Source organism: the organism of the source record quoted next, unplaced genomic scaffold (assembly GCF_019419815.1).
Source record: "Pyrus x bretschneideri cultivar Hongxiangsu unplaced genomic scaffold, Pyrus_bretschneideri_v1 Contig17, whole genome shotgun sequence".
NCBI lineage: Eukaryota > Viridiplantae > Streptophyta > Magnoliopsida > Rosales > Rosaceae > Pyrus > Pyrus x bretschneideri.
In genome coordinates this window covers 3690092-3711581 of record NW_025999468.1, presented here as the reverse complement: position 1 = coordinate 3711581, position 21490 = coordinate 3690092, and the positions used below count along the sequence as shown (strand labels likewise).

Genomic DNA, 21490 nt, shown 5'->3' with positions numbered 1-21490 from the left:
ATTAACTACCCCTTTTTATTAATTTTCTAGGTACTTGAATTTTCCATTTTTATTTGCTGTTTTCATTCCACATATGTAGACAACAACGAATCAGTTACAATCAAAGAAAAACAATAACCTTCCACCCATTCAAGTACATAAATGGATGGAAAATTCAGTTCACACAAGTAGTTTATTTCATTCCATCCGTAAAGATAAACAACAACAACTAAGAATCAACAAAAAGTGAGTATCAAACATAAGCTACCTGTTCTACAGAAACCCACCAACCCTAATTCACACGTATTTAAAACTCAAACTCATGCATGCATCGATTGTTTGCAAGAATCATATATATCTATCTCATAATTAATTTGTATCTAAATTATACAACCCAGGAATTAGAAAGATTTTTTTTGTTTTTTTTTTTTTTCAAAATCATTGGAATCGACGAGATAAGGGTTTGGAGAAACGTGTATAAACTTGACGCCCCAAAATCGTTGGAATTTGACAAATTCGTTTCAAAAACTATACAATGGTAAGTGCGGAAATTCGTGCGGAACTTATGGACATAGACACGAAGATATAGTCTCTTAGAAGACCCCACCTAGGATGATGTAACACTACTAGACTCCTTTCAAATCAGCCTCATAAAATTGGACTCATATTAAAAGACCCCTTTATTTAATTTTTAATTTTTGGAGTTCGATTTTCGGCTCCAAGTCCCCACCCTTTGAGGCAGAAATTAATATTTAAGCGTAACTACAAAACCTCATAACTTTTGGCCAGTCATCCCCAACAAATCCACAAGACAAGACAAAACTGAACTAGAGTCCAAATTCATAGGCCTGCATTTGTATAAAGCTTTGGATACAATACAAGTTATATTCTAGATCAATGTCATGCTGTGCATGGAATACAAATATAGTTTTACATATAACACACAGTCACAGCACTTCCCCAGCGATGTCTTCTAATTTGTTTTCGAGTTAAGATACACAGATCACTCGTATCTTACAATAACTCGACTTTATTTAGAAATTATAAGGAAGTGCAACTCTCCATCCGTCTCCACTTCTTAACCAAGGAAACTAAGGAAGCCTGAAAATACCAAATACAAAAACCGATTAGCAATTCCATTGAAGGTGTTGAAGAATAAAAGCATCGTAGCGGTACAATTATATTTAACGAACATCATGAATCTGTTATACGCTGAGGAAAAGAGCCAAACAGCCCAAAGAAACATGAGGTACAGGAGAAAGGAAAAAATAGCACAGCCCAGATGAGCGCTTGAGCTAATCATAGGCTAAAAACAAAACAAAAAACCTACATCAAAACAAAACGGCAAAGAAGGCGTGGCAACCCCACTGCTATCTTTGAAAACAAGCTTGCGACACGAAGGAGATGGACTATGTTCAACGCAAGCTTTCATTAAGACCTTTCCTAAATGGCTTTTTTCCTTAAAAGAAAAGAAAATTAAAGTTTTTAAAATTGGTAATGTGTAAAATTCAACCTGATCATGCTGAGATGAATAAGCTTGAGAAAACAACCCATGATAAGCAAGCAAAACCTCCGCGTGGACAACAAAATATCCCTTATCTACACAGCTCCCTAGTATTTTTACTACCTTTATTCTACGTCGTATCATCAAATAAGCACAAGCCAAAAGTCAAAAGCAAAAGCCAACAGCTAACAGCATATATATTAGCAAGCGGCTCACCCCAGTTTGAGAGACAAGATGTCGGAGCAGTCATCTTCGAGAGAAAAAGCACTGCTGGAGCAGGTGGTGACATTTGTGGCTGATTCAGATGTCACGCCTTCTTCTCCAACATTATTCAGGTTGTCCAACTCCATGATCCCTGCAGGTCCGATATCTCCTCCAGCGGATAACATCACCATCTGCCATGCAAAAGAGTAATGTTAGAGAGATTAAATTTGTAAATTAAATTAACAACAAGAAGAAAAAAAGATTGCCCAAATTTAAATTTTTTTTAATTAAGATTTATTGTCTTCATTAAATAAAAATAAAATAGAAGAAAAAAATATAGATGGCGGTAGTTTCTTACCCTCTGCTTTAGCTGGTTGTTAGCGTCTATAAGCTCAGCTCCCTGCATGTATAATCAGGGCATGGAAGAGGACAACAAAGAAAAAATTCATTAATAATTAATTAATGTTTATTATTTTTCTTTTCGGGAAATTCTTGACTATTTGTATATATTTGTGGCTGTTTCATAAATAGACACAGACAACAATCATCTATTTAATTACAAACCTTATTCGCATGTGCCATAATCTCACTCATAATCTTTTTTTCCTGAAATAAACGGAAAATTTGGAATTAGATGTTGCTATATATACACGTATAATCCAAAATATTTCTTTAGTCAAATAACCTAATTGAAGTACGGAAAATACATGGTTCAACTCTACATTCTTTACAACCAAGAAAAAAAAAGGTCAAGTCTACATTCAATTCGACCAAAGTCTCAATTTGAAGGATACGCCTGCAAAAGAATAGTTGGATTAGAAACTTGTTGACTTTTTTATTAGAGTAATGTTAGGAAAATTAAGAGTTGGTTTGGTATTGCTGTGCTTTGAAAAAAAACTGATTCTACTATGTTGTGAGAATAAGCAGCTGTGAAATAAAGCAGCAGAGTGTTTGGTAAACTTTTTTGTAAAAATGCTTTTGAAAGAAAGAAAAAAAGCAGTATTATAGTGTTTGGTAAACTTTTATGTAAAACAGATGTGAAAAAAAACCGGTTTTTCAAAGTTGAGTTTTGCAGCTTTTTGTTTTTGGCTTTTTTCCACCAAAAACTGTGAAAAAAAAAACTGAAGCTGAATGTTTATCAAACACAAAAATAGCTCCCAGTTTTTTTTTATACCATTTTTTTCAGAATCACCTCAGTACCAAACCAGTCCTAAATATTGTAAACTAAATCACATGGAAATTGATGATTCAATTATAGAAAAACTAATGAAAATGGCTTGAAAACTTTGAGTTTTAATGATAAGGACAAAATAAAGAGTAAAGTAAATAGTACCAGGATTGACATTTTAGTGTAAAAATGTGGTTTTTCGTTAAAGTGAACAGTATCGTGGGTTTTTTATTAAAACTCCCTTCAATTATTACTTTAAGTATTGATTAACGTGCTTATTTCTTATTAGTGACACATCATTTAGTTTGCAAATTCAATTACAAATTCAGTCTACTTAGCATTACTCTTTTGATTAAACACGATGATCAAAAAAGGTGTATATATACGCGGCATAATGTGTCAATCTATTTATTTGATTAAGCTCGGTCATAGCTCACTCAAGCGTGGGGCAAAAGGTTAAAGAGGAGGAAGTGCAGCATTATTTTATGGAGAGTTAATAACAAATTTCTTATTCAAACAAAATTAAGATATTTGTCTTATTCTTTCCAAGAAAATTATTTGAACAATGACTAATTAAGTAATAAATCTTCCGGATAATTGCACAATAATATGTATTAAGCATCAATTTTAAGTAATACCTTAGTTTTAATCACACGGCCAATGCTTGCTTCCACCAATTTTTCTAACTTGTTCAGTTGATCCAGATCCAAGTCTTGAAGGTCCTCACCCTTCATCTGCCTTTTGCATGCCAAACCAGTTTCAGCAGACTCGTCAAACGATCATACCAGCTTAATTAACCACCATATATCTTACAAACAAATCGATAAATTATAATTACCTCAGCTTGCGGGTCTTATCCTCAAGTTCCTTACTCAGCCTCATCGTGTTTTCTTTCTCCAACTAATTAAATGGAAAATATAAATATATTTATATCTTCATTTAGATAATCTACTCTTTCACATGAAAAGCTTATAAACATCAGGCCCAAAAAGAAACAAGAAAGAAAATAAATGTAATCTGTCACATGAAAACTTAGAATGTTCAATGGAAGTTAAAACTATAACTTAAGAGTCATTACTCAACCCCAAGTACTTGCACATATTTAGTCTAACAGGCCAACCCTGCCGCATGCATATATAGAAGTCTAACTTGTAATGCTGTAAAAATATATTCCGATGCTCCAAGTGCATATCACAGAAAACATTCACTTGACACAATTAATTGTTGTACCATTAAAAATGTAAATTTTAGAGCAAAGATGGAAAAAAAGAAAACTAATATTGAACTGAATTACCTGCAGTTGATGAAGCGTGATTTGATCCCATTTTTCCCCACCAGTATGTGATTTGTACCTTGCAATCACATCCTTGGTACTTGACAACATAAAGGGATAAACTATAATTAGTATGTTTCATTATTACTTATAAATTATTCACACAAAAATAAAATTATATCCAACAAAAAACCAATAGTGCTTGCATGTTGCACTTGCAAACACTTTTGCAATAATCCCAATAAATATTAGTACTTGCAAACACTTTTCCTTATTAATTGGAAGATTAATCTAAGTACTTAGGACTTAATTAGGAGGCTTATTGTTGTATCATTGATTCCACACAATTGTCAAGTCTTCACTATCTGCTGATGCAAGAATGTTGAGTTACATCTTCCAAGTCAACCCTCTTTCACATTTGGTTCCTACGATAGGTCACTTAAGACCACTCTCCGGAACACTGGAAACCTCCTCCGAAAGTGGGGTGGGGGTGTTTATATTCTATACTATAGTACTTAAATCCTTAATTTAGCTTCGTAATCAATCGAATACAAGATGTCAGAAGGCCTCTATTACATGACAACAAGCCACTTGATCTTGGACAAATATCCTTAAATTCCATAACCCAACGCTTGTTAAGACAAGATTTCATCAATCACTCAAAACTAATGCTAAAGCCTAAAGGACTATCCATAAGCTATGTAAAACTTAACATGCACTTAGTTGACTATAATTTAGCGCAATATTGGCAATCCAGTCTCATGTTTACAGCAAAAATCAAGGCACCTAACCTTGAATATATTTCATTGATGTATCGCGTTCAACTTTTGCTGCATGAGATTCTCAAATGAGAAATCCTCTTTTCACGTCCACTCAAGGCGATGCAAGCACATAACATATTGAAAATTTTAGTATGATAAATTGTTTAATATTTTATATTTAAATAGGTTAGGAACTTTACATTATGTTTGGATAAGGAAAATAAACATGGAATTTTGGTAAAAGTCAGAATTTATAAATTGGCAGGCACCAATTCTCTTGTTTGGATTTATAAACATAGAAATTTAGAATTTCCGTGTGGAAAAAAAAACTTAGAATTTGGGACCTCCAAATCCCAAGTTCAAATTACATGTAAATAGGTGTCATTTCTTAATTTCTGTGATTGAGAGTTTAAAAATAACAAATTTCGTATTCAATTGCATTGTTCTTTTAGGTTAACCAAACAAGGAAATTTACAAATTCTAGAAAATAAAATCTTGTCATTTCAATTTCCGTCATTTGTAAATTCCTTAATAATCTTAAATTTCTTCACCCAAACATAGTGAGTTTATCTAGATTTAGACAACGTTATTACAAGTGGTCTATAAATTGCATAAACATATCACACACACGGGCATTATATATTATTTGTTTGATACATATGGAGAGAAGTTGGGCTTGTAAAGAGGTGAATGAAACCTAATTTGTGTCCCCCAATTTTCAGTTTTGCGAGAACAATGTCCAAAACATCTTGAATGAGAGTTAAGCTATAAAGAATGCTTTGATATTCTTATAGCAACTCAAAAATGCTTGGTTTGATGTTATGTTAAAACTTTGGACTACAAAAAAAATGTTAGGTTAAAATGCTTCCAGTGCTTATGAAGTGTATCCGACGGCTTTGAGAAAGATTTTTAACTATGAAAAAAAATATTCTAAACTTTCCATGAGAGCTTGAGATGTAGGATCCCAAAAGCCCCAAGTTTAGCAAATAAGTTGGTGGTTGGTGTTGGCTAAACTTGGATTTAGCATCAAGGCTAAAGCCTTTACGGTGGTCGACGAATTTTGTCCATGGAGCTTGGGTTTCAAAAGAGAGTAAAAAGAGCTTAAAAACTTGAGGTTATGGAAGAAAATATTGTAGTCATACTTGTGGATGGCTTATTGGGAAGCTTGCTGCAGCCAAGGTAGATTTCTTGCAGCTAGGAGAAGGAAGTCCTCCATAACTACAGTTGAAGGAAGTAATAGAAAATGCTTTATACTAAAATGCTTGCAGTACCAACATCCTCTCCTCTTGTTAATACACGCCCAATATATAGAGGTTGAACCACTATCTCATTTCTAGTGAGCAAAAAGAGGCGTTAGAACAACAACAAAGCCTTATCTACTAAGTGGAGTCGACTATTGTGTTTTTGATGACCTGCTCTTGTATGTGAACACATGCTCTTCTATCTTTTTAAAGAAAGTGTTGGCTAAAAAGAGATCACATGCAAAAAAAAATCCAAGATGTTGGCCAAAAATATATATATATATATATATATAGAGAGAGAGAGAGAGAGAGAGAGAGAGAGAGAGAGGTTGAAAAATTATCTTCTTTATAATGAGTAAGAAGAGGCGTTGTAAACTACTTGCTTTCAGTGGGTATCGGAATCTTCTTATATCTTATGAATGAAAGATACAAACTATTTAAAAAGACACTAAAAAATCTCTCTCTTACCCATCAAGGGAAAGCTATATCACATGCTCTCTTGTATATTTTTAAAAAAAATTATTGGCTAAAAAGAGATGATATGTCAATGCAAAATTCAAGATGTTGGCAACAACAAAAATATAAAAAAAAGAAAAAAAAAAAAAAAACAATGCACAGAGGTTGAAAAACTATCTTCTTTATAGTGAGTAAGAAGAGGCGCTGAAAACTACTTGTTTTCAGTGGATATCGAAATCTTCTTATATCTTATAAATGAAAGATATAAATTATTTAAAAAGACACTAGAAAATATCTCTTTCTCTTACTCATCAAGAGAAAGCTATAAATTTTTCAGTAGTATCGGAATCTTCTTATATCTTATGAATGATAGTCATAAATTATTTAAAAAGACACTAAAAAGTATATCTTTCTCTTGCCCATCAAGGGAAAGCTATAAGTAATGGATTGGACTTCCATGCTCCAAAAGTAGCTTTTTGTTCTTTCTTAATTTACAAAAGCATTTTCAATTTGTTCCTTTGTTGCTTTAGATAATGTTTAGAGAGGTGTGTTTTTGGGAAACACATATTTTTGGGTCAAAATCAAAGGAATACTGGTAGTAGACCGAGGTGAGGTGAGCTCTAGCACGGTAATGACAGATCATGCACAAGGCAATGAGATTTGAGTGGTTCGCCTTAGATGGGCTGCATCCACTTCGTGGTGTATTTAGTAATTATTTGACAGTGTATCCCACTTTGAAATCTGTTAGATTCAGCAGACTTTTACAAGAAGAATGGGAGAGATGAGAGAACTGGAGAGTGGTTCCAGCGGAAGTAAGGCTAATCTTTTGCTTGGAGGTGGCTGCTTTATTTATCCATGAGAGACCCCACAGCTGGTTGACATGTGGCTCAAGGAGAGTATATAAAAACACGAAAAAGGATCCTCGCTGCATCCTTTTTCTGGAGATCTTAGGAATCCCATGATCGCAACCATTCATTGTACATCGTGCGGTCAGTTTTCGTTAGGTACTATTTATATTTAATTTTAAATTTTAAATTTTGAAATGATTTCTGACCGCACGATTTACGATAAACAGTCACGATCACGGTATCCTTAAAATCCCCAGGAAAATGATCTAGCAAGGATCACCGGATCCCTTTCCTAAAGGGATGTGCTATCCACACACCCTATTTTAGGTCTCCTCACCATATCCTTTTACTAAAGGGGTGTGCGGATCGCACACCCCATTTTACTTCTCACATACCCCTTGATAATTTCTGTATGTTGATCTTCTTCAATTTATCCGATCCGAAGATCAAAAATTAAAAAGATGTGTGAGAAATAAAATAGGATGTATAGATATCACACCCCTCCCTGAAAACACAACTGGTCAAAAATAGATTTTTCCAGCCTCGAGACACCAATATCTAATCATATCTGATCGACATCTGGCATCTCAAAATGTAATGGGCTGTAGGGGCTTTGTGGTCGACACGTGTCCTAAAGATAATGCCCAAGCCGACATGGTACTAGTCAACAATTAGAACAAGAGCAACTCGGCTCAGGTCTCTCGGTTGTGACCAAGCTTAGTAGAGCTGACATGGATAATCAGTATCCCGCTTCCTGTGGCCTGGCTATCAACGAAGGGATTGAGGTCAACTCGCCATGGTTATCAAGTGGTGATGACCACAGCTTAGTCAATTTGACATTGATGATGTCCCTGAACCCTAAATTCACGCGACTATTCGTTATTGGTGCATCCGACTTGGAAAAGGAATAGGTAAAATGTCTTATAGTAAAAATGGGAAGATCTAGATAACAAAAAGCTTATTCACTCTCTACCAAATAGATGTGTTAACGTCTTAAAAGCTAGTTTCAAATTTTCATCAACAAAATAAACGATGTAAAAAACACCATCATACAATAAGGGCATCTTTTCTACGCCCGCTGATTTGGAATGACAGATTGATATGCTAAATCCTATATAGTATACATTCCAGGTTAAAAAGACCACTTTAGAAATGGTATTTTAGATTTATTAATATTGTCATCACGTACTATGTAGAGGGAGTTTTTTTTTTAACTAAAACAAAAGCACAACTTTATCTAAATTCTTATTCCACAATTACATTTCTACACATTAATCTCACCCTTCCTCTCATGCACATTATTTATGGAAGTACGTTTTAATCTTTGCAACTACTCAAGTTCGTTTATTGTTTCATGCATGCATATGAAAAAACAGGTTATATATGGCCAATAGCTGCACCACTCATTGCCCTACTTGACGCATGCATACATTTTTCCTTCTCAAAGGTCCTCAATGCTTCTATGATGAATTCCCAAGTTTTCATCATATTACTTTATTCCTAGTAAGAAAAATCCAAAGCATATATATATATATATATATATATATATATATATATATAATATTGAATGTTCGTATTTTAAGTCCTTACAAACTAACCGTCATTGAAGTTTAGGTGGGGAGGATGAAGGACAACTTTTGGAACATAACCCAACATCATGTGTTGAAGTTGACATGGATATACATATACATATACATATATTGGTATGTATATATATTGTACGTAGATAGTGTTACACTCTTTTACTAGCTAGAGTATTTTATAATCATTTTATGTTGTCAGATTATTTATTCATAACTGATTATTTGAATTCCAGTAAGCATGATGGTCTAAGAAATAATATACCGTGTATCTAGAAAGGGAAACGGTGTACCCCATTTAAAAGGATATAGACATATATTCTTCATTTCATAAACCCCAACTAATATTTTATATATTATTATATACAACCAATTTGTGATAGGTGGGGGAAATCAGATTAAAGCGGCAAGATAAACTATGATACTGTAAAATAGTAATAAGATTACATAATTCACTAGACAAGTGGCTTTTATATATATAGATTTCTGCATGGCGGACACGATTGCATTTAGCATGAAAAGGAAAGAGATCAGCAAGTAACTTACAAAGAATCACCACAATTCCACCTATTGAAAGCATGCAAAACTACTAAAAATGTTCTCGAACTTGGACACCTAGCTAGAAGTTGTCTCAATCAAAAAGTACACCTCACTTTCCTGAACGGGAAATTATATATATAGTTATCCTCGTACTAGCTAGTTAACTCTCTCTCTCTCTCTCTCTCTCTCTCTCTCTCTCTCTGGGTGAAGGTTTTTGGATTCTCTAGCCTTTCTTCTGTGCCTTATCTAGCTGACACCATAAACTATGTGTCATTGTGTACATGCGTGGATTATCTATATAGCTAGTTAGCACCTTCCTCCTTATAAATATATATATATATATAATTTTTTGATCCAAATGCTGAATCTCTCTCTCTCTCTCACTCTCTCTGAGACAGAAGTTAGGTCATGTACATGGTTATATTAACTTGTTCAGGTAAGGAAAATTCGAAAGAATTTAGAAGGCGGTGGGAAGTTGTACTGTATTGGTACCTGGAGCTTGAGTAATCAAAGAGCTTGCCAGTTTGAGAAAAGATGATAACAGCAACTTCAGCTTCACACAGAATCGATAGCTCTTCAGCTTTCTTGAGAATCCCTCTACTCCTCTTTGAGAAGGTCACCTGCCTTGCAGGAAGGTAGTCGATCCTCCTGATCTTTATCTTCTCTTTCATCCTTTCCACCATTTCTTGCTACCCCTGCAAAAACAATTAATTCAAATAAATAAAATAAAACAACCACTTTTCACATATATATAATCGTCCACAAACTCAAAAACTAGCATATATTTTTTTTTATTTATAATTTTAAAGATTCTTGACCTCAAACCCTAGAATCTCAGATCTAAATAAGAGATTATTGCCCTCAAACCCTAGCATCTCAGATCTATAAAGAAAAACAAACCCCAGAAAAACCCACCACAATCAACTGTCCAACAAGCCTACAGTATCTACCATAAGAAGAAGAAGAAGGGGGAGGAGGAGGAAGACCATACATAAATTAATTACACTGGGTTTTCCGTTGTTACTTGTTTACCTTCGTTGGGGGGTTTTAGGTCTCTGAAGTTTCGGGAAATTTGCAGAACAGCGAAAGAAAAGCCAGCAATTCTGGAAAGAGAAGAAGAGAGATGAGAAAGAGTTGGGATGCTGCCGGCAGTTCAAGAAAGGAAAGGTTGCTAAATTAATTTTCCTAATTATGGAAAAATAGGACATATCTTCCTTTGGTTATCACTGTTTGTGCCTTTTTGTCTTTTTAGATATTTTTTGGGAACATAAGGTTAGAAACGCGGAACACAAATCAGTTGGTGTGATGAGTCATGAATGCGATCACGACCGTCTATAATATGTGGACTGGACGACAGTAAGGCTGGGGATTCTACGTTTAATTCTTTTTACGTACCACACCGTTGATTTTCCTCACCCACTTCGTCTCTCTCACTTCTTTATCCCAAACAGCAGCGGTAGCAGCGATCGCTGCAACACTTGCTGGCAATACTCACTCCCACTTGTGAAACAAAACTCCCCAAACCCCAACCCCCGAGTTTCAGTAGCCGCATTCTCCAAACCCTCTTCCACCATTGCCATCCCGGCCCCTTCGTCTTCTCTGCAAAGCAATATCTTCATATGATTTTATTAATTTAAATAAATTATGGTCAGTGGTTCTATATCTCCCTCTCATCTTCTCTGCAATCTCGTCATTTGACTGAATCTTCCTTTTTTTTTTTTTTTTTTTTTTTTTTTCTGTGGCGATGGTTTGTTGAGATCTGTAAAAAAACCAAAATAATTTTCATGGATCTGCAGAATATGTAAGTTCGCTGAGCCGCGGCACCGCTAACAGTTCAAAGAATACCTGTTGCCAATCCACCAATATAGGTCCCGCCTAACTCCTGGAAGGCTCCTTCTCCTGTACCCAACAGATTTGATTTAGGGTTTGTCAGACAGACGGCGGCATGAGAAGAGGAGCGTCGCCGACATAAAGGACAGAAAATGCGAAATGAAATATGGTAGAGAGAGAATGCATGGCAGCATGTGCACGTATGATAGGTATAGCAGGGATATTTAATTGGAAAACCAAGCGAATGTACAATTATAACGGAGCGACACGTGTCAATTCCAAGCTTTGAATTTAATGCATACTCTGTTTGAATTATAGAAAGTGTAATGCAAAATAAACTAAATTTAATCTACAAATAATAATGTTATAAACAACATCCATTTAAGTCATATTTTACAAATTATATTTTATAAATTATATGACTTTATCGTTGATGATTCAATTATTATTTAATTATTAATTAACTTGCATATTTTATATTAATAACATATCACAAAATTTACAAATGCGGTCTAAAGAATTAATCTATTGCCATGCTGCATGGAACACGAATATAACATAAAATGGCACTCCCCCAGATATGTCTTCCAATAACTCGACTTCCTTTGCTAATTTAAAGGAAGTGCACTCTCCATCTCGATCAACACCTTAACTAGAGAAACTAAGGAAACCTGAAAATACTGAATACAAAATTGATTAGCAATTTCACTGAAAATGTTGTAGCATCCTGGCCGTACAGTTATACTTACCAACATCATGAATTTGCGATCTCGTACGAAATCATGCAAGTGATTTTATATGCCGTATGCTGTAGTATTGAGAGAGTGGAATCCCATATTTTCCGTTGAATAACGGCCGGTGATCGTCACTGTAACAATCTATTAGTTGACAACTTAACATGAAATCATGCAAGTGATTCACATTAAATAAAGTAAATATAAATATGCAAAGGCAGTGCAAGTAAAACATGAAATCATGCAATTGATTCACAGTTAATAAAATAAATATGCATAGGTAGTGCAAGTAACGGAGAATTTATCGTATGATTAATGTTAGACACTAATCCAATAGCTAGGTTAGACGATTCAGATAATATTTGTAGAAAAGTTAATAATAAAAATAAAAATAAAAATAAAAAAAAGTTATTTTGAATTGATAACACATCTGTGCTATCTCCACTACTTACCTCAAGTGCTCATCTGGGTTTTCTCCAGATTTTTATTTTGGGTGACGAAACGAACCAAACGGCCCAAAGAAACATTAGGTACTTAAAAAATTCTGAACAAAACCCAGATGAGCACTTGAGCTAATCTATGGACGTGCAAAAAAAAAAATTCACAACAGTCGGTTTTTCTTTAATTTGGTACAAATTAGTTGGTTTCTTCAAATATTAATTCTCTCTTTTTTAGTAATCACGGGCTAAAAATAAAAAAACAGGTAAACCTATATCAAAACTCAACGTCAAAGGAGGCGTGGCAATCCCAGTTTTATATTTGAAATTGAGCTCGAGCTCGCCACGAAGGAGATAGACTACGTTCCACCCAAGCTTTTATTAAGACCTTCCCTAATGGCTTTTTTTTCCCAAATTGACCACAGGCTTAACGTGTTGATCTATTTATTTGATTAAGCCCCCAGCCATAGTTCACTCATGCATAGTGAAAAATATGAAATTAGAGGAAGAAGTGCAACATTACCTTTATGGAGCTAATAACAAATTCTCTATTTGAACGTTATTAAGACATTTGTCTTATTCTGCAAGAATGATATTTGAACAAGGACTAATTAAGCAATAGATCATCCGGATCATTGCACAATAGTACATACTAAGACTCAAAAATGTGTTCTTCTATCCTAAGGATACCTAGATTTTAGAAGCCATAGTCGCCTGTATTCACTTGTAACAGTATACATTAGCTAGCTAGAACATACCTTAGTTTCAATCACACACAGCCAAGGCTTGCTTCCACCTATTTTGCTAACTTCTGCAGTTCATCCAGACCCAAGTCTTGACGTTCGTCACCTTTCATCTGCCCTTTGCATGTCAAACCAATTTCAGCAGACTCCCGTCAAACGATCATACCAGCTTAATTAACCACCATATATCTTACAAGCAAATTGATAAATTATAATTACCTCAACTTGCGGGTCTCATCCTCAAGTTCCTTACTCAGCGTGATCTTGTTTTCTCTCTCCAACTATTTAACGGGAAATATATTTATACCAAACCATCATTTAGATAGTCTAATCTGTCACAAACTCACATGAAAAGCTTAAAACATCAAACCCAAAAAGAAACAAGAAAGAAGAAAATCTTAGAACAGCACAAAGCACAAAATTGGACATCGCCTATTTTTATGGCAAAAGATGTTTCGTTTATAGATTCCAAATGTCACAGTGAAGGGAAGGAAAAAAAGGGGCAAAAGATGGACTACTTAAACATGCTTGAGCATGGATCCACAATTGTAGCAATCTCCAGGTCATTTGAATCCTACGTAACAATAAACCATACATGAAACTTTTTTCCATAAGCAAAACTCAATGATTCAAATTAATTCTAACTAATAAAACAAGTTAGAATTTATCCAAAAAAAAAAAAAAAACAACTTTGAACTTCAATGGAAGTTAAAATTATAACTTGGGAGTCATTACTTAACCCCACGTACTTGCACATATTTAGCCCAAGAGGCCAACCATGATAATGTGACAACTACGGGTCCCACATTTTGATTCAAATTTGTGCCACGTGGACAAACAAACAATTAAAATTGGATACAACTATAATTCTAGACTGAGCAGAGGGTCGTCTGATTTTGGGCTCCGTCTAATTACGGGCTCCGTGGGCTGATGCTTCAAAATATTTTTTGAATTTAAATATTAAATATTTATTTTATTTTTATAGTTTATATAATTTCAATTAGTTGTTTGTCCGTGTGGCACAAATTTGACATCACATTATAAAAAATGTGGGACCCATAGTTGACACATCATCATTTAACATTAAATTAACGGACTGACTAACGGATGTATGATATTTCAACAAAATAGTAAGTTGATGTATGAAATAGCAATGTTCAAAAATGAGTTACAAGTTCATTATGAGATCCAAACTTGAAGATGCAAAATGTAATTTACCTTTTTATTTATGTTAAAGAAATCAAATGCCGTATAATTACGTTCCATAGCTCCAAGTGTAGATCACAGAATGTGTTACATTCACTTGACACGGTTAATTGTTATACCACTAAAAATGGAAAATTAAAGAGCAATTAGGACGGGAAAAAGGAAAACCAATATTCAACTGAATTACCTGCAGTTGATCAAACGTGGGTTGATCTGATTTTTCCCCAGAAGTATGTGATTTGTACCTTGCAATAACATCATTGGTACTTCACAACATAAAAGAATAAAATATAATTAGCATGTTTCATTATTATTTATAAATTATGACACATATATAATAATAATATTCAACAAAAAAAAAACAGAGAATTAGTTAGTGCTTGCAAACACTTTTACAATAATCCCAATAAGTTAGTACTTGCATGTTGTATGCAGTTTTGTATTAGATTGTTATTACTCTGTTCTTTTCTGAAACTGTGACTAAAATCAACCACTTTGAACATGCATGCAAACAGAATAACAGCTAGAATAAAATACCCCAAAACAATAAGAACAAAACATGCACAGTTAAATGCTACAGAACTAATTTACCAACAAGAAAACAAAATCACAACAAATTAATACAGATTTGGAGATAATTCATCAAGATTAACCATCCACAACAATCTCACTTTGGAGATATTTGGTTCGGTTGCAAACCAACCAGCCAAATGACCCAGAATATTAAGGCAAAGCTTTCTGGAGGTTTTATTGCTTGGTCTGTTTACCCGGATCAAAATGTCCAGTCGGAATATTATATATGAGATAATGAGATCACCAACTGAGGATACACACAACAAAAAAGGCAAAACCAACGTTGGGACTATCAAGTTAACTAAGCAAATGGGCCTAAAAAGTCCAAGTCAGTTCCTCTCACATCAACTCGGACATCATTGCAAATATACTTTAATTGTTATATTCGCTACGGCCACTTTTTGGTGGGTGGCTTGATTACCAATCCTGAATTTGTTAATGCTTTGCTACCATAGTTAGCAAAAATAATGTAAGAATAAGGGCGACATACAGAATTACATGAACTATAAGTGTATTAAGTTAATGAGTCCTACAATGAAGCTTTGGAAGAGAGTAATTAGGTATAAACTGACGGAAGAGACATGAGTCTCACACAATTAATTCGAGTTCATGCCAGAGCGCTCGACTACAAAAGTAATCTCTCTCTTATAAAGATCGATGGAACGATGCAAAGATATGCAAGAGAATTGCACATGGTTTTTATAGATGTGAAAAAAAGCATATGATAGGGTACCAAGAGAGTTTGAAAGACTCTAGAGAAGAAAGGAGTATGAGTAGCATATATCCAAGCAATCAAGAATATGCATGATAGAGCAAAGATTGTAGCAAGAACTCATAAAGAACAAATTGATCCATTACTATATGATTACACCAAAGCTCAGCTTTAAGTCTTTACCTTTTTGCATTGGCAATGGATAAGTTAACTGGACACATTTAAGATGATATCACCTAGTGTATTCTTTTCGCATATGATGTAGTGCTGATAGATGAAATGCATAAATGAGTAAATGCGAAGCTTGACCCTTGACGAGGAAGTGTTTAGAATCTAAAGGAATTCACCTAATTAGGTCAGACATACTATATTGAGTGCATGTTCATTGGGAAATGGAGTTGAAATGAGATAGGAGTGAGGATTGGATATTAGTAAGTACCAAAGAGTGAACGATTTCATTATCTTGGATCTACCTTGTAAAAGAACGGAGAATTGAATGGGGATCTCAACCATAGCTGTAAGCTGGATGGAGGAATTAAGATTGCATCAATTCCAATTCATTCTTTTCTATTGATTTTATTTTTATCAATATGTATAGATACATGGGTCTATGTTGTGTGTGGTTCGACCTAGTATGCCACTAAAGCTTAAGAGACAATTTTATAGGACGACAATAAAGACAACAATGCTTTACGACATGGAATGTTGGGCAGTCAAGCATCAACACGTGCTAAAAATGAATGGCAGAGATGAGAATGCTTTGTTGGATGTGTGCGAAAACAAGAAAGGACATGATTTAAGAATGAGAATATTCAAGGTAAAGTGAGAGTGGCGGCTATTGAAAATAAGATGAGAGAAAATCAATTAAGGTGATTCGAACATGTGAATGAAGACCTACAGATGCTCTACTTAGAAAATACGATTATGAGATAGAGGCTTAAAGCAAAAAGGATATAGGAAACCTAGGAAGGCTGGGAAATAGAGAGGAACTTTAGTACTAAGTCCTAGACTTACTTTTAGCCACGGCCGCTAGAACTCGATATTAATCACTTTGCCCTCTATTACTCAAAAGTCGCCACTTTACTCTCTGGAACTCAAAATTTGCTCCAGTTTGGCTCCTTCAAACTCGATTTTGATCCCCTTTTGCCCATTAACTCAAAAGTCGTTATTTTACTATATAAAACTCAAATTCGCTCCAGATTGCCTTAATTTTGTTATGTGGGATGTTAACGCATACTGGAGATTTATAATACTTTCTGTTAATTTTGTCATTTTACTCTAAAAAACTCGATTTTAATATTTTCTGATTATTGAATGTTACCATATGAAGATTTATAATCAAATTCATTGGCAAGTGTGGCATAGTCTTATTAAGTGGTGGGTCTCACATGTTTTAGGGAGACAGACTTTTAAGTTTCAGAGAAAAGATATAGCCCACAAGTCAAAGTAGAAAAAATTTTAAGTTTCAAGGAGTAAAATAGTAATTTTGAGTTACAAGAGGCAAAGTGAGATCAAAATTGAGTTCTAGAGTACATTTGTAAATAAACCTAAGTTTTATCCTCTAGAAGAAGTTATTATGAGCGATCTACAAATTGCATAAACATCACACACAACGAACATATTAATATTATTTCTTTTAGCTACTCGGATACTAATTTATGTTGTACTTACGGCGAAATTTTTTGTAGTTAATAGTTGACAGGAATGATGGGAATTTCATGAGTGGAATTGATATGGCTTGATGGGAAGCTTGCAATAGCCAAGATAGGAATTCTACCAGCTGGGAGACGAAGTCCTTCTCCATGCCTAGTTGAAGGAACAAGATAGAAAACGCTTGATGCTAGAATGCTTGCAGCACTAGAATCCTCTCCTCTCGTTCTGTCACCAAATATATGGAGGTTGAAAAATTCTCATTTACGGTGTGTAAAATAGTAGTTGTTTCCAGTAAATATTGAATTCTTTATACATTTTATGGCTATCAACAAAGGGAATGAGGTCAACTCACCATGGTTATCATGTGCTGATGACCACATCTTAGTCAAGTCGACCTGGATGATGTCCCTCTTCCAGTCGTTCATCATAGTCAACCAAGGCAATGAGGTCAGCTCGAATTGCCGATGGTGTGGAGACTTTGGTGGCGTAAAAAGCCCTTCTATATGTGGGAGTATATCAGCCCTAATCCACGCGACAATTCCTTATCGATATATAAGTTCAAAATGGTATAGAAAAAGAATGTCGAACAGTAAAAATAGGAATATCTAGATGACAAAAAAGTTATACACTATCTAGTAAATTCTTAGAAGCTACCCCTCAAAAAGAATTTTTTTTGACACATTAGACAAGTTATAAAACACCATCCTACAATAAGGGCATCTTTCTATGCGTGTTGATTTGGAATGTCAGATTGATAAAGTAATTCTATATAACACATTTCAGGTTAAAGGAACCACTTTAAAAATGATATTCCCATTTTATCCCATTTTATTAATAAAAATGATATCATCACTTACTATGTAGAGTGCTTTTTTTTTTCTTTACTAAAACAAAAGCACAACTTTATCTAAATTCTTATTCCACAATTACATGTCAATATATTAATCTCACCCTTCCTCTCATGCACAATATTTATGGAAGAAGGTTTTTATCTTTGCAACTACTAAAGTTAGTTCATTATTTCATGCATGCATGTGGAAAAACAGGTTATATATACATGGCCATAGCTGCACCACTGATTGCCCTACTTGACGCAGGCATACATATTCCTTCCCAAAGGATCTTCAAGGCTTCTATGATGAATTCCCAAGTTTTCATCACATCACTTTCTTCCTAGTAAGAAAAATCCAAAGCATATATAATTGAATGTTCGTATTTTAAGTCTTTAGCAAGTTCACCGTATTCGTTTACAGGTATTTTAGTTCAGGTGGGGAGAATGAAGGACAACTTTTGGAACATAGCCTAACATCGTGTGTTGAAGTTGTCATGCGTGTATATATATATATGGTACGTAGAGAGTAAGTCACTCTTTTACTAGCCAGAGTATTTTATCTATCATTTTGATTTTATGTTGTTAGATTATTTATTTCGAATTGATTATCTGAATTCTAGTGAGAATGACGGTCTAAGAAAATAATAAACCCCAACTATTATTTTATATATTGTTATCTACAAACAATTTGTGATAGGTGGGGAAAATAAGATCAAAGCGGCAAGATAAACTATGAAACTGTAAAATAGTAATAAGATTACATAATTCACTAGACCAGTGGCTCTTATATATATAGACTTCTGCATGGCGGACACGATTACATGTAGCATGAAAAGCAAAGAAATCAGCATCACGTAAAAAATCGCCACCACTTCACAGATTGAAAGCATGTAAAACTAATAAAATGTTAATTTCTCAAACTAGGACACCTAGCTAGAAGTTGTCTCAATCAAAAGTAAACCTCACTTTCCTGAACTAGATATTCAAGATAGCATTCTTAATACCTTATCTAGTTAAAACTCACTCTCTCTCTCTCTCTCTCTCTCTCTCTCTCTCTCTCTCTGTCTTTGTGTACATGCATAGATTATCTATCTAGCTATTTAGCACTCTCTGGTCATTTGGGAATATATAACTTTTTGACCCAAATGACCGAATCTCTCTGTCTCTCTCTCTCAGAAAGAGAGAAGTTATCAAGTCATGTACTTGGTTATATTTGTTCAAGTTGGGAAAATTAGAAAGAATTTATAAGGCGGTGGGATGTTGTACAGAGTTGGTACCTGGAGCTTGAGAAATCAAGGAGCTTGTCAGTTTGAGAAAAGATGATAACAGCAGCTTCAGATTCACACAGAATCGACAGCTCTCCAGCTTTCTTCATAATCCCCTTTTCTCCTCTTTGAGAAGGTTACCTGCCTTGCCGGCAAGCAGTCGATCTTCCTGATCTTGATCTTCTCCCTAATCATTTTCTCCAATTCTTCCTACCCCCTTCAGAAACAATAATTCAAGTAAAATAAAATAAACCAACCACTTCGAATTTCCATATATATAAATGTCAACAAACTCAAAAACTACCTTATATTTTCTGGGTTTCTGATAATTTTAAGGATTATTGACCACAAACCCTAGCGTTTCAAATCTAAATAAGTAAAACAAAACCCAGATCAAACCACCAACTACAATCAACTGTCCAATATTTCGTATTTACCATAAACAGAAGAAGAAGAAAAAAGGAAAACCATACAGAAATTAATTACTGGATTTTCCTCTGTTTTTTTGTTTACCTTCGTTGGGGTGGTTTCAGGTCTGAAGTTTTGGTCCGACCACGAAATTTGCAGAGCAGTGAAAGCCAGCACTTTTGGAAAGAGAAGGGGAGAGGGAGAGAGAGAGAAAGAGTTGGGCGCAGCTGGTTTGTTCAAGAAAGGAAAGGCAGCGAAATTTCTTTCCCATTTATGGAAATTTCCCATTGTGCCTTTTTCTATTTTTATGGATATTTTTTTTAGAAATTAAGGTAATAAAACCTGGAACGCAGATCAGCAGGGGACCGATCACCACCGTTTAGTTTATATGTGGACCGATCACCGATCTAAGAGATTATCGGTTTTATTCTTCCTCAGCCGCTGGTTGCGCAGTTGACACGCAGCTGCCCTTTTGCCATGCGTTTTCATGTTATTTACTCTTTTGTCATGCCTCTTCTGTATCACCTGCTGCTGGAAAAATTTTTAGGTGTACCCTCACTCATTAGAATTTTTTTGGTGTACAAAAAGTGAGGGTGCACCAAATTTTTTTGGTGCACCCTCACCATTATGAGTGAGGGTACACCAAAAAAATTTGGTGTGCCGGGTACACCGAAAAATTACTCCTGCTGCTGCAGCACTTACTTTTTCAGTCACTAGTTTTAAAATAAGGACACGCGTCAATTTCAAGCTGTGAATGTTTTGTCTGTTTGAATTACAGAAATGGTTTTTCCTTCCGGGTTAAGAAAAAGGAAGAGAACTGAGAAGGGAGAGAGGATACGAAAGGGGTGAGTACCTGGGGAGGCAAATTCAAAGAATGTCAAGGGAGTAAATAAGTAGAAACAGATGGCTGTACATTTGTTAGTTATAAAATCTATAGAAGACAGTCAATAACGCAAGTGGCGACTGAGGACAGATATTTCGGTGTGTGTACACGGCTGTACGTTTTATGAAGTGTCTTCCTTATTATATATGACATGCGTTGTTCCGTTCTGTGTTCTAAGAACATTGAAAAGTTTCTTAATTGTTGTAGCAAGAGAATATATTATAAGTAAAATACTTCTTGCCAAGCTTTCTGTGCTAATCCGCATTGCTTTGAATTTAGGATAAATTTATAATGGAACGAGTCTTAGTTCGGTTCTGTTGCTCAATCTAGTAATAGTACGGGAGGGCAGGTAAGGGCCAATTAAGAAAGACTTTGTTGGAAAACCCGAGTTCAACTAAAGTAGCAAACCTAGAAAGTTTAGCAGTTAGACAGGAAAGCTGGAGTAGAATGCAAACTGAATAAGCAAATAAACTCTTTTTCTTTCACGAATTCTAAATGGTTGTAGAAAGATTAAGCATTCCTTTGAACGCACAAACGTGAAAATTTTCTCGATTGTTGTAGCAAGAGAATATATTATACTATCACCAACTACTAATCTCACCTCTAAATATTATAAAAATATTAAATTAAATGGATCTTAATAGGTATCTTTAACAATTC

At 34.7% G+C, this 21490-nt stretch overlaps 2 protein-coding genes across 30 annotated transcripts; both read right to left on the bottom strand.

Annotated features, from left to right (window-relative positions):
- Positions 1-807: 807 nt before the first annotated feature.
- On the bottom strand, positions 808-13131 carry LOC103964950 (MADS-box protein AGL24). Of its 7 annotated transcripts, none has more exons than XM_048581453.1 (13): positions 13079-13131; positions 12134-12252; positions 11400-12064; positions 10950-11313; positions 10546-10657; positions 10047-10249; positions 4150-4228; positions 3694-3755; positions 3494-3593; positions 2252-2293; positions 2046-2087; positions 1700-1878; positions 808-1080 (listed from the first exon to the last, which is right to left on the bottom strand). In XM_048581453.1, the coding sequence occupies exons 6-13, from the start codon at positions 10235-10237 to the stop codon at positions 1071-1073; spliced, it is 705 nt and encodes a 234-aa protein (XP_048437410.1). In that variant the 5' UTR covers positions 10238-10249; positions 10546-10657; positions 10950-11313; positions 11400-12064; positions 12134-12252; positions 13079-13131; the 3' UTR covers positions 808-1070. The 7 variants fall into 7 exon arrangements, with proteins under 7 accessions (XP_048437410.1, XP_048437407.1, XP_048437411.1 ...); XM_048581450.1 differs by having other exon boundaries at positions 10587-10657; positions 13079-13129; XM_048581454.1 differs by lacking the exon at positions 10950-11313.
- A 193-nt stretch (positions 13132-13324) lies between these two features.
- On the bottom strand, positions 13325-20330 carry LOC103964949 (MADS-box transcription factor 22-like). Of its 23 annotated transcripts, XR_007257303.1 has the most exons (9): positions 20053-20321; positions 19552-19756; positions 17795-17964; positions 17461-17667; positions 14692-14770; positions 14517-14625; positions 13817-13872; positions 13518-13579; positions 13397-13411 (listed from the first exon to the last, which is right to left on the bottom strand). XR_007257303.1 is itself a non-coding variant. In XM_048581455.1 (5 exons), the coding sequence occupies exons 2-5, from the start codon at positions 19647-19649 to the stop codon at positions 13552-13554; spliced, it is 261 nt and encodes an 86-aa protein (XP_048437412.1). In that variant the 5' UTR covers positions 19650-19756; positions 20053-20326; the 3' UTR covers positions 13518-13551. The 23 variants fall into 23 exon arrangements, 1 of the variants encoding a protein (XP_048437412.1); XR_007257311.1 differs by having other exon boundaries at positions 13325-13411; positions 13518-13872; positions 17567-17667; positions 20053-20326; XR_007257307.1 differs by lacking the exon at positions 14517-14625 and adding an exon at positions 19844-19907 and having other exon boundaries at positions 13325-13411; positions 13518-13872; positions 20053-20325.
- Between the last annotated feature and the right edge of the window lie 1160 nt (positions 20331-21490).